This window comes from Anomaloglossus baeobatrachus, chromosome 5 (genome assembly GCF_048569485.1).
Source record: "Anomaloglossus baeobatrachus isolate aAnoBae1 chromosome 5, aAnoBae1.hap1, whole genome shotgun sequence".
NCBI lineage: Eukaryota > Metazoa > Chordata > Amphibia > Anura > Aromobatidae > Anomaloglossus > Anomaloglossus baeobatrachus.
Window position 1 is genome coordinate 467,963,665 of NC_134357.1, and position 13,179 is coordinate 467,976,843.

At 45.2% G+C, this 13,179-nt stretch overlaps 1 protein-coding gene across 1 annotated transcript in view; it reads right to left on the reverse strand.

The window, feature by feature from the left end:
* Positions 1-2,285: 2,285 nt before the first annotated feature.
* Positions 2,286-13,179, reverse strand: part of UBE2V1 (ubiquitin conjugating enzyme E2 V1) — a 52,887-nt gene continuing 41,993 nt past the window's right edge. Inside the window, exons 3-4 of the mRNA XM_075350616.1 lie at positions 6,468-6,593; positions 2,286-3,081 (exon numbers count right to left, since the gene is read on the reverse strand). Of these exons, the coding sequence (XP_075206731.1) occupies positions 2,935-3,081; positions 6,468-6,593 (273 nt within the window). The 3' untranslated portion in view covers positions 2,286-2,934. The remainder of the gene's footprint in view (positions 3,082-6,467; positions 6,594-13,179) is intronic.

Consider the following 13,179-nt stretch of genomic DNA (forward strand, 5'->3'; position numbering starts at 1 on the left):
GAAAGGACAGGAAGTAGTGGAGGTCATATTGAAAGGATGGGTCCAGATGAGGAAACAAGTCACTAACGAGAGCTGGAGGGACACCCAATTTAGGATATTACACAGGGCTGTTTTGGGCTTCCACATTCCGGGCAGGGAGGCACGGTGTCCTAAGTGCCACAAAGAAAAAACAGACATGCTGCACGGTTTGTGGGAATGCAGTCCAATAAAGAGGTTTTGGAACCAAGTCAGAGCGTTAGTTCAAACAACATGGAAAATTTCCTGCAAACTAGAACTAATGGTGTGGATCTTCCACTTTTTGGAGGGTGGAGTTAGAGGGGGATTGAACGCTCAGGACAAAAAAACATTTGTAATCATACATGACATAGCCATGATAGCTAAAAGATGCATCCTAAGGCACTGGATACAGGAGGAGGCCCCAGCCATAGGGGAAGTCATCAGTGAACTGCACAACCTTTTGAGGCTGGAGAAATTAGAAGCAGAAAGGGACAAGGATAATTTGACAACCAAGTTTTTTAGGAGGTGGAAAACTTTTATAGAAGTTCATTACAAACAGGAGGACATAAGCCATTTAGTGACACCCTTCAGACATACGGAGTGGTACCTCATAAATGAAATCCAGGATAGTCTGGGAAAGCTGAGGACTAATTAGCAGGGACCCAGGTGAGGGACAAAGGCGAGACAACATGACGTCATCAAGACATGACATTGGCACTAGAACTATTAGAGAATGGCACAGGGGTTCAGGGGTTTGTTTCATTTATGTTATGTTTGGATTTTTTAACTCTGATTCATTATCTGTCAATGCAATCTGAAGCGGGATTGGAGATAGAGAGGGGATTCTACCCCTTCCAATGATACTTATCGACAGCTGCAATCTTGTCTTTTGTAAATCATACTACTTTTGATACGATATTGAAATAAGTTTGTAAAATCAATAAAAATTGTTTTGAAAAAAAAAAAAAAAAAAAACACTTGTACTCTACACATGACTATCAATAAATAAAGGTTTTTATCAAAGCTCAATTATAGCGAACCTGTCACCAGTTGTTTCACTATGAAGCCAAAAGTGTCACCTTCTGTAGCTCCTGGGCTGTATTCTGTGAAGGTACACCTTGTGCCCCGACTCACCTTGCAGACCCCAAATATAACTTTATAAAACCTGAGCGTTAGGTATGCTAATTACCTGTGTGGCTCAGATGGGCGTGCTCATTTTTGTCTCCGGTCCCTCCTTGTGGCCTTCTTCGCCATCCTCCTTTCATGATTGACGTGATGATGCCGCAGTCATGCATGCTGCTCGGCCAAATCTCGCGTCTGTGCAGTCATTTCCCCGACTCGCGCAGGTGCAGTTCACCCTCGTGCGGTGCGGTGTTTGCGCATGCGCAAGATTATGGTCGGCAATGTGCATGACATCCCCTGTGTCATTCTCATACCCGACTATAATCTCGCGTATGTGCAGACACCGCACCGGCTCGCGCAAGGGCGAACTGCACCTTCACGAGCCTGGCGAAATTACTGCACAGACACGAGATTTGGCCGAGCAGCATGCATGACGGCAGCATCATCACGTCAATCATGAAAGGAAGATGGGGAAGAAGGCCACAAGGAGGGACCGGAGACGAAAATGAGCACGCCCATCTGAGCCCCAAAGGTCATTAGCATACCTAACGGTCAGTTGTATTCGGGGTCTGTAAGGAGTGTCAGTGCACAAGGTACACCTTCATAGAATACAGCCCAGGAGCTGCAGAAGGTGACACTTTTGGTTTCATAGTGAAAAAACTGGTGACAGGTTCCCTTTAAAGTTAACAAAGTTTCCAAAAATAAGTTTACTTTAAAACATGAAAAGAAAAAATCCTAATTGAAAAAATAAAAAACCTAAGTAACCTTAATTGGTGCATAAATACCGCAGCAGCAAAAATGCACCAGATACTCATTGGAGGAGCACAGCCTTAGGGTATGTTCCCATGGTCAGAACCTGCAGTGTCCTGGACGCGGCAAGTCCTGACCTGCGTGGCTGCGAGTCTTCTCCGCATGAGACCACAGCAGCCCGTGCCCACAATCTGGGATCGGGCAGTTGCGGTCTCTCTGCAGAGAACACCCGCGTCTCCGCAGCAAACAGTTGACATGCTGGGGCTCGGAAAGCCACACCGCAGCTCAGTTTACGGCGCGGGCAGTACACGCACAGTGGGCATGGGATTTCTAGAATTTCCCCATAAAGTCATCAGACCAGTGCCGCGAACCCATCAGGAGCCGCAACGTTTAAAAAAATGACCACACTCACAATGTGCCACATCCAGCATTTATTAGAGACGACACAAAGGGAGGGGAGGGGGATGACCCAAGTTAGCACGCATTCTCATTAGTAGTCCATGAAACCCAGTCTGAAAACTGGACACACAAAAAAAAATATAGCAGAGAGAAAAAAAACAAAACTGAAATGAGGAAACAACCGACGCCTCGATGGACTTGAACAGCTCGAAACTAAAAAGTCTATAGCGAGGAAAAGAAAATCGTTAAACAAACTGCATCAATAACATGATTGTGTGATACAGGCTTCACAGTCAGATAATGTGCCACGCTGCTCGCAAACAGGAACAATTTAAATAGAATTTTTTTTTCTCTTGACACCGGAACGTCGACTATGCAGACAGGATTATCGTTATAGCACAAACTTAGATTTCTGTTTTAAAAATGAAGGGGGAAAAAAAAAAAATATATATATTAGTATAATTTACAGCATCTCAAGATAAACTGGTATTATCTTGGGAAAACTTCCAGTATGTCAGAGGTCTACAAGATGTATCTAAAAAATTTACTACTGTGGAAAATGACGAGAGCTTAAATTCGTTTTAAATTGGGCATGAACAATTTTCTGTTTTCTTTATTTTTTTTTTTTCGTTTCATTTCTTTTTTTGTTTTTTTTTTTTGTTTTTTTTAATTGCTGTAACAATGTCCTTCGGGGGGCTGCGGAAGTTTCATATTTTCTTTGGACATCATTAGACGCCGCATTTCTTGCAGGATGACTTTGATGCTATAGGAATTCTGCCATTTTGCTAGAACAGATATGGCTCTGGGATCCACCTAATGCAAAAAGAGAAGGGGAACAAGAGAAGGGGTCAGAGCTCAAAATAAAGTCAATTTCTTTATATTTATTTTCCCTTCTCACTGCCCCCTGAAAAGCTTGTAAAGTTCTAACTAGGACGCCAGACATTTATGCCCACTAAGTTCCCAACCCTGTAATCATCTGCATTGGGTAGGCCTTTCTTTCGACTACATTCAAACCTCTGATTTTTAGAAATTAAAGCCAATGGGTTCAACCATATTTCCCTTTTTTTTTTGCAATGGCAAAAAAAAAACCAGTTTGGTCTAAAATTTTTCTTTTCACAGCTATAGTGGATTCATTTTATATCTTGGTTGGATGCTTGCGAATATTGCGGTAATTTTACTTTAGTCCCCTCAGGGGAATTTGAACTTGTGATAGTACTATATACTAGAATACCATTGTATTTAGTCAATATTAATGTTTTCCTACGAAGCCCAGGCACCAGCTGCGCTTCATAGCTGCACTAACATGACAACCCATCGGCAGCCAGCAATCAGACTGACTGCAGCATTTAAACGGTTAAAGAACAGCAGCGATCATGTTCACTGCGGCATCTACCTGGTATGGTGCAGGATCGGCCCCCGAGTTCACGCCATATAAGGGGACCAACGTAGGGCATACTATTGCATCTTATGTCGGGAAGCGATTGTAATTAGGGGCAATTTTTATTTTCTTCTCATAATATGGCATTTTAAAGAAAAAAAAGTTTTTAAACTAAAACCCTCCTTTAATTTTATGACCTGAGCATGAGATCATGTCATTGTTTCTAAAATATAGCTCAGTATTCTGTACTGCAGTTTATGATGTTTATTCGTGTGAACCTGCCAGACTCTGCTAGATGCAGGGTTTAAAGGGGTTGTCCACTACTAGGACAACCCCTTCCGATTCCACGTTTCCCCCCGGTAAAATAATAAAGCCTATACTCCCTTCCAGTACCGTTCCAGTGGTGTCCAGGCTTGTGGTACCAGGGCTCACGTGGGGTTGTGACGCCACGTGAGCCCCATATCCAGTCAGTGCTGGCTTCTATCTTTTCGCCTTCGGACCAAATGAGTTAAGCGACAGCAAGTGACCGCTGCAGCAGTGATCACTTCCTGTTGATAGCTTGTTTGGTCCGAAGGCGGAGAGAGAGATGCCAGCACTGATTGGATGTGGGGCTCATGTGACGTCACAACCCCATGGGAGCCCATAGACTGCTACAAAAGGGGAGTGTAGGCTTTATTATTTTACCTGGGGGAAATATGGAATCGAAAGGGGTTGTCCTAGTAGTAGTATTGTATTCTCTTTAATAGGTATACAGAATGACAGACTGGGGTCTTCAGTAGGGGTGCCAGAGGCATCTTTGGGATTACAGATAGAGGGTGATGGCTCTATAACTCACTTCGGTGCTGCAGTTACTACTGACCACAGCATCTAAGAGGTAATTGGGTGGGAATCTCCGATTTATCCCATCGTGGCTAGAGATAAGCGAACCCGAAGTTCGGCATTTGTACTGAACACAGACTACTGAAGAAAAAAACAAAACAAAAAAACAAACATTTTGGGTTCAATGCTTGGGTGCTTTACGTATACAAACCACTTGCGTGAACACCGCTGTGCTCGGGTACTCTCAGTGCTCAGCCAAGTGCGAGCTGCTTGCACTATTTGAATTACTCACATTGAGGGTAACAAAAGTGTGTTCAGATGTAGTGTGCAACCCCCAAAATTAAAAATCCCCAGCCCCCAGAAGTGCTCTATGGCTGGCTATGTGTAAGCAGAGACCCAAGCTGCTCAATCAGTGCCTTCCTTGGCATTCAGGTCAAATTCAGGTCACAAACCAAACTTTATCTAAAGTCCGGCTGAACTTCCATAGGTTCGCTTATCTCTAATCTTGGTCTATTCTGCTGTATGGATTCAGTGGACCACAGCTCCTCAGTGGTCTCTGTAATAGGTGATGTTTTGCTTATTTTACTGAGTGAAGCAGTTGTGCTACACTTCCAGATTTCTCTGCTCCAGATCTGACTGTTCAGCTGTGTATAACCCCGTCCACACCACTGAATGGAAGCTTTGTGTGTATACAGTGCATAGGCAGAAAGCTGCTAATCAATAGTGGGGTCAGGGTTGGACCAGGAGGCTTGAGACACTTAAGGTCCAGTCACACTAAGCAACTTACCAGCGATCCCAACAACGATAGGGATCGCTGGTAAGTTGCTAGGAGGTTGCTGGTGAGCTGTCACACTGCGACGCTAAAGCGATCCCACCAGCAACCTGACCTGGCAGGGATCGCTGGAGCGTGGCTACACGAGTTGCTGGTGAGCTCACCAGCAACCAGTGACCAGCCCCCAGTCTCCTAGTTACAGCACACATCAGGTTAATTAACCCGATGTGTGCTGCAGCTAAATGTGCACAGAGCAGGGAGCAGCGCACACTGAGCGCTGGCTCCTTGCTCTCCTACTTACAGCACACATCAGGTTAATTGCCTGATGTGTGCTGCAGCTAAATGTGCACAGAGCAGGGAGCAGCGCACACTGCTTAGTGCTGGCTCCTTGCTCTCCTAGTTACAGCACACATCGGGTTAATTGCCTGATGTGTGCTGCAGCTACATGTGCACAGAGCAGGAGCCGGCAGCACAGGCAGTGAGAGCGGAGGAGGCTGGTATCAAAGGTAAATATCGGGTAACCAAGGACAGGGCTTCTTGGTTACCCGATGTTTACATTAGTTACCAGCCTCAGCAGAAGCTGGCTCCCTGCTCACTGCACATTAGTTGTTGCTGTCTCGCTGTCACACACAGCGATCTGTGCTTCACAGCAGGACAGCAACAACTAAAAAATGGCCCAGGACATTCAGCAACAACCAACGACCTCACAGCAGGGGCCAGGTTGTTGCTGGATGTCACACACAGCAACATCGCTAGCAACGTCACAAAAGTTGTTCGTTACCAGCGATGTTGCTAGCGATGTTGCTTAGTGTGACGGGGCCTTTAGTCCTTTAGTGATAATGTTATGCTGATAAAACATTGATTTTATGGAACAGCAAAACCAAGCCCAGTAAGTGACATTCTGCTCTCAGATTACATAACCAAAACCTGCTGATAGATTTCCTTTATGTTTCTTCAGTGAGAAACTGAATTACTTTTACTCCAATAGCTTCATCTCGTGGAAGGTGGCTGTAAAGTGTCTGGACCAATTTTCTTATTAAACTTTTGTCTTATGTAAGGTCATCTCACTTTATAACTATCACTTAATGAATGACCCAGTCATTTGCAGCCACATACTATAGCAGTGGGACAGGTCATCGCAGGCGCCCGTGGTTCCTAACCTTCATCATAATCTCCGATCTAGAACAATGCCCTCAAGTGAGGGATCAGAAGAAAAAGCGTCCTACTCACCACACCATTAGAATTATTCACGCCATTCATATTAACTTTTGTTACAAATTTGACGAACGGAGGGGATTCTGGGTATTTAGGACCACACTCTACTTTAAGGCTGTATATCCTGTTTTCATAGATTGTCTGGGTGGGGAAAAAACAACAACAAGTTAAATAAAGTGACAGGAAAACAGGTGAAATACATATGTATTAATGTCAGCAGATTCAGAAGATTTATAGCAAGTTACAAACACTAATGTAGACCATTTGTAACACAGGAGGCGAGGGTTACACTGCCTCATCCAAAAATAGAGGGAAGAACAACGTATACCAGACCTGGGCAAAGTGTAGCCAGTGAGCTGTTCCTGTCCGACCCCAGGACTGAGACAGCCAAACGACTGAAACCCCACGTCTGGAGCTCAGAGTTCACCGCTATCGTCATTGAAGATGGAGGTAGCTATGAATATAATGGTGGAGCAGCGAGTCGCCGGCTCCTCCTACCCCTCAGCCTGTGTGACTGACAAACCAGACGCAATGACGTCACTACATTGCGTCTGCGATGCAGAGCTCCAGGGAAATGAAAGCTAGCCATTTTTGTTTTTAAATATATGTGCGCATGAGATGTGTGCGGGGTCATAGTGTATACAACGGTGCCCTTGTGTGGGCTTGTACTGTATATAGAGCTGTGTGGGCTCATACTGTATATATGGGGTGGGAGAGCCGTTGTGCGGGGTCATATTGTACATAGAGGGGCTGTGTGTGGGCTTATACGGTATATAGAGGGGCTGTGTGTGGGCTTATACTGTATATAGAGGGGCTGTGTGTGGGCTTATACGGTATATAGAGGGGCTGTGTGTGAGATCATACTGTATGTAAGGGGTAGGGTGGCCTGTGTGTGGGCTTATACTGTATATAGAGGGGCTGTGCGTGGGCTTATACGGTATATAGAGGGGCTGTGTGTGAGATCATACTGTATGTAAGGGGTAGGGTGGCCTGTGTGTGGGCTTATACGGTATATAGAGGGGCTGTGTGTGGGCTTATACTGTATATAGAGGGGCTGTGCGTGGGCTTATACGGTATATAGAGGGGCTGTGCGTGGGCTTATACGGTATATAGAGGGGCTGTGTGTGAGATCATACTGTATGTAAGGGGTAGGGTGGCCTGTGTGTGGGATTATACTGTATATAGAGGGGCTGTGCGTGGGCTTATACGGTATATAGAGGGGCTGTGCGTGGGCTTATACGGTATATAGAGGGGCTGTGTGGGCTTGTACTGTATATAGAGGGGCTGTGTGTGAGATCATACTGTATGTAAGGGGTAGGGTGGCCTGTGTGTGGGCTTATACTGTATATAGAGGGGCTGTGTGTGGGCTTATACGGTATATAGAGGGGCTGTGTGTGAGATCATACTGTATGTAAGGGGTAGGGTGGCCTGTGTGTGGGCTTAAACGGTATATAGAGGGGCTGTGTGTGGGCTTATACTGTATATAGAGGGGCTGTGCGTGGGCTTATACGGTATATAGAGGGGCTGTGCGTGGGCTTATACGGTATATAGAGGGGCTGTGTGTGAGATCATACTGTATGTAAGGGGTAGGGTGGCCTGTGTGTGGGATTATACTGTATATAGAGGGGCTGTGCGTGGGCTTATACGGTATATAGAGGGGCTGTGCGTGGGCTTATACGGTATATAGAGGGGCTGTGTGTGGGCTTGTACTGTATATAGAGGGGCTGTGTGTGAGATCATACTGTATATAGAGGGGCTGTGTGTGGGATCATACTGTATGTAAGGGGTAGGGTGGCCTGTGTGTGGCATTATACTGTATATAGAGGGGCTGTGTGTGGGCTTATACTGTATATAGAGGGGCTGTGCGTGGGCTTATACGGTATATAGAGGGGCTGTGCGTGGGCTTATACGGTATATAGAGGGGCTGTGCGTGGGCTTATACGGTATATAGAGGGGCTGTGCGTGGGCTTGTACTGTATATAGAGGGGCTGTGTGTGAGATCATACTGTATGTAAGGGGTAGGGTGGCCTGTGTGTGGGCTTATACTGTATATAGAGGGGCTGTGCGTGGGCTTATACGGTATATAGAGGGGCTGTGTGTGAGATCATACTGTATGTAAGGGGTAGGGTGGCCTGTGTGTGGGCTTATACGGTATATAGAGGGGCTGTGTGTGGGCTTATACTGTATATAGAGGGGCTGTGCGTGGGCTTATACGGTATATAGAGGGGCTGTGCGTGGGCTTATACGGTATATAGAGGGGCTGTGTGTGAGATCATACTGTATGTAAGGGGTAGGGTGGCCTGTGTGTGGGATTATACTGTATATAGAGGGGCTGTGCGTGGGCTTATACGGTATATAGAGGGGCTGTGCGTGGGCTTATACGGTACATAGAGGGGCTGTGTGTGGGCTTGTACTGTATATAGAGGGGCTGTGTGTGGGATCATACTGTATGTAAGGGGTAGGGTGGCCTGTGTGTGGCATTATACTGTATATAGAGGGGCTGTGCGTGGGCTTATACGGTATATAGAGGGGCTGTGCGTGGGCTTATACGGTATATAGAGGGGCTGTGTGTGGGTTTGTACTGTATATAGAGGGGCTGTGTGTGAGATCATACTGTATATAGAGGGGCTGTGTGTGGGATCATACTGTATGTAAGGGGTAGGGTGGCCTGTGTGTGGCATTATACTGTATATAGAGGGGCTGTGTGTGGGCTTATACTGTATATAGAGGGGCTGTGCGTGGGCTTATACGGTATATAGAGGGGCTGTGCGTGGGCTTATACGGTATATAGAGGGGCTGTGTGTGAGATCATACTGTATGTAAGGGGTAGGGTGGCCTGTGTGTGGGATTATACTGTATATAGAGGGGCTGTGCGTGGGCTTATACGGTATATAGAGGGGCTGTGCGTGGGCTTATACGGTATATAGAGGGGCTGTGTGTGGGCTTGTACTGTATATAGAGGGGCTGTGTGTGAGATCATACTGTATGTAAGGGGTAGGGTGGCCTGTGTGTGGGCTTATACTGTATATAGAGGGGCTGTGTGTGGGCTTATACGGTATATAGAGGGGCTGTGTGTGAGATCATACTGTATGTAAGGGGTAGGGTGGCCTGTGTGTGGGCTTAAACGGTATATAGAGGGGCTGTGTGTGGGCTTATACTGTATATAGAGGGGCTGTGCGTGGGCTTATACGGTATATAGAGGGGCTGTGCGTGGGCTTATACGGTATATAGAGGGGCTGTGTGTGAGATCATACTGTATGTAAGGGGTAGGGTGGCCTGTGTGTGGGATTATACTGTATATAGAGGGGCTGTGCGTGGGCTTATACGGTATATAGAGGGGCTGTGCGTGGGCTTATACGGTATATAGAGGGGCTGTGTGTGGGCTTGTACTGTATATAGAGGGGCTGTGTGTGAGATCATACTGTATATAGAGGGGCTGTGTGTGGGATCATACTGTATGTAAGGGGTAGGGTGGCCTGTGTGTGGCATTATACTGTATATAGAGGGGCTGTGTGTGGGCTTATACTGTATATAGAGGGGCTGTGCGTGGGCTTATACGGTATATAGAGGGGCTGTGCGTGGGCTTATACGGTATATAGAGGGGCTGTGCGTGGGCTTATACGGTATATAGAGGGGCTGTGCGTGGGCTTATACGGTATATAGAGGGGCTGTGCGTGGGCTTATACGGTATATAGAGGGGCTGTGTGTGAGATCATACTGTATATAGAGGGGCTGTGTGTGGGATCATACTGTATATAGAGGGGCTGTGTGTGGGATCATACTGTATATAGAGGGGCTGTGTGTGGGATCATACTGTATGTAAGGGGTAGGGTGGCCTGTGTGTGGGATTATACTGTATATAGAGGGGCTGTGTGTGGGATCATACTGTATATAGAGGGGCTGTGTGTGGGATCATACTGTATATAGAGGGGCTGTGTGTGGGATCATACTGATTATAGGGAAAGTTATCCAAAGCAGGTGATTATCCAGCAACACGTCCAGGAGAATAAAAGTGAAAACTCTTTATATACAGTATTTCCATTAAAAGTCCATAAACAAGTTTAAAAACAAGGGAAACCCCAGTAGTTTACATGTTTTAAACAAAGGCTCTAAGTCATAGCATACATGTTACAAATGGACTCTTATAAGGTCGCCTTAATCGCCTTTCTTCCACTCGCAGTGAGTGCCCCTGGTCCTGATTTGCCTCTCTCGCAATCTTACGAGCAGGTGTCACAGAAATTTTGCTTGTACTTCCAGACCTTATGTTGACCTCCACTGTTCTTGTTACCTGCCATTTCGTAATTACATTTCAAACTGAAGAAAGCGCAACTTGAAAATGCTTTGCTATCTTCTTACAACCTTCTCCTGCATTTTCAGAGTGCTAGGCAGCTGCTTAGAAGAACCCATGGCTGCTGTTTTTTGCAACAAGGTTAGAGGACGCTGGGTTTTTATAAAATTGTGAAATTTGTATCACCTGACCTATCCTAACCATGATAGTGAACAAGCTATAACCCTAACAGGCTAATTAAGGTCGGAAACTATCTGAACACACAAATCTCCAAGAGTGTCCATACTTTTGTATTGTTCCATTTTCCTTTTTGTAATTTTTAAAATGTAAAAGATGAAAATAATTTTTTTTTTTTGGCAAAAATACAAAAGGAAATGTGTTCTCTTTAACTTTCTGCTTTTTAGTGATCATTTCAACTTCAACTCGCCTAACTGTTCACAATAACAGTAATTTTGATCAGGGGTGCCCACACTTTTACTTACCACTATAAGTACTGCTGAAGTTAATAAATGAATTTATATTATATTCGTTATCTTTTACATAAGAAATGGTTTGGTTTATTGCATTGTTCATATAAGGACATAATCCACATCGTTTCTGTCCGCATTTGTGTGATCCAGTTGATAAACTGATAGTGGTTGGTTATTTGTTGGTGTGGTCACTAGAGGACACAGTTTCGTAGGGTTATTCCTCTTGTGGACACAAATCTGCACCCATTTTTCAGGGCTATTTTTTAGTGAATTATCAGTTTCCAATATTTATTATTTGTGAATATTATTATACTGTGTTGAAAAAGCTATTACCATATTTTTCGCATTTTAAGACGCACTTGGTTATTGCTGGCTACATGGCTGACGAAACGTGTGCCTACAGTAATGAGAACGGATTGCCTGGTACTGGAGAGCTGCGACATGTGTGGGTGCAGCGTCCAGGAGGGTAGTTTCTAAGGTGCCTTTAATATTTTACCACCAATGGAAATCGGGTTAAATTAAAACTTAAGGGATTAAAATTAGCATAAACGAGATTATAAAACTCAATAGAAAAAAAGGTATTCCTGCGACAAAAGCATAGTATCAAAAGCATAATCTGCACCCATTTTTCAGGGCTATTTTTTAGTGAATTATCAGTTTCCAGTATTTATTATTTGTGAATATTATTATACTGTGTTGAAAAAGCTATTACCATATTTTTCGCATTTTAAGACGCACCTACATTTTAGAGGAGGTAAATAGGGAAAAATAATATTTTCAGCCAATTAGTGTGCTAAAACATTAATATAAAATTATTTTAACAATGTAGACTCAACAGCAGCATTGTAAGTAACATGAACCATGTTTTTGAATAACAAGAGGAGACACTTTAATCCTCAGGTACGGATCTCTTCTAGTTGTCCTGGAACCCCAGCAATTCCTCATCACTACTGTCAGCATCCCACCATCCTTCAGAATAGACCCTCCGTATGTATTGCACAGTCTGGAGGCTTTCCTTAGGATGACTGGGGTTATTAAATTAAAATACCAGTAAACATTAATAGTACAGTCCCTGGAATATTTATATTAAGTATGGCTACCACCCAGGAATACACCCACATACTGTTTACATGGGTGTATTCCGAAAAATGAGGGAGGTGCTAGTCACATCTACAATAAACACTTTGGCTACTTACATTACAGTCCGTCCCTGCAGTGTTTATACTAAATAGGACTACAATCCAAATCATCCTTCAGAACACATCCATTGGTACCGTATATTCTGAAGGATGGTGGAGGATGTAGTTATATTGCACCTCCTAGGTCGGCCCTGAGCTCCCCTTCACAGCAGGAACAGATCACTGATCGGTGGCGGCAGCTCAGCAGCAGTGCCCTCCACTGATCAGTATCCAGCGCTTCAAAGGGGAAGGACAATCGTCCTCCTTTCACCTCTGCCTTGGAGAGGTCCCCGGCTGCTGCGGAACACTAAACGTGCCGCAGCATTGCCATCAGTCACCGACCCTGCGCCGCATCCTGTGACTGTCCATCCCATGATTCACATGGCTAGCATGCCACATGCTTGACACGGCTCCCCTGCCACCGGCTTTACATGGCTCCCCTGCCGCCCGCTTGACATTGCTGGTCTGCCGCTTGCTTGACATGACTGCCCGGTGCACACTTCTACTGCCTGCACGATGAACGCTTCCCACTGGGCCACGGTGAGTGATAGCCTTACATCAAAGCACAAACTGTGCTATGTGCCCACGGGAGCTCGCACCTGCGGATATATCCACAGGTATGGCCGCAGGTTTCCCGCAGCTGCTCCCCGGAATCTGCAGCTATCCATTGCTGCAGGATTCCAGCGAAATATCTGTGGAAAACCTGCGGACATTCATGCGACTTACCTGTAGAAGTCCTGGACTATCTCCATAGTGGAGGGTTGGGATTTCTGCAGGAATAATGGACATGC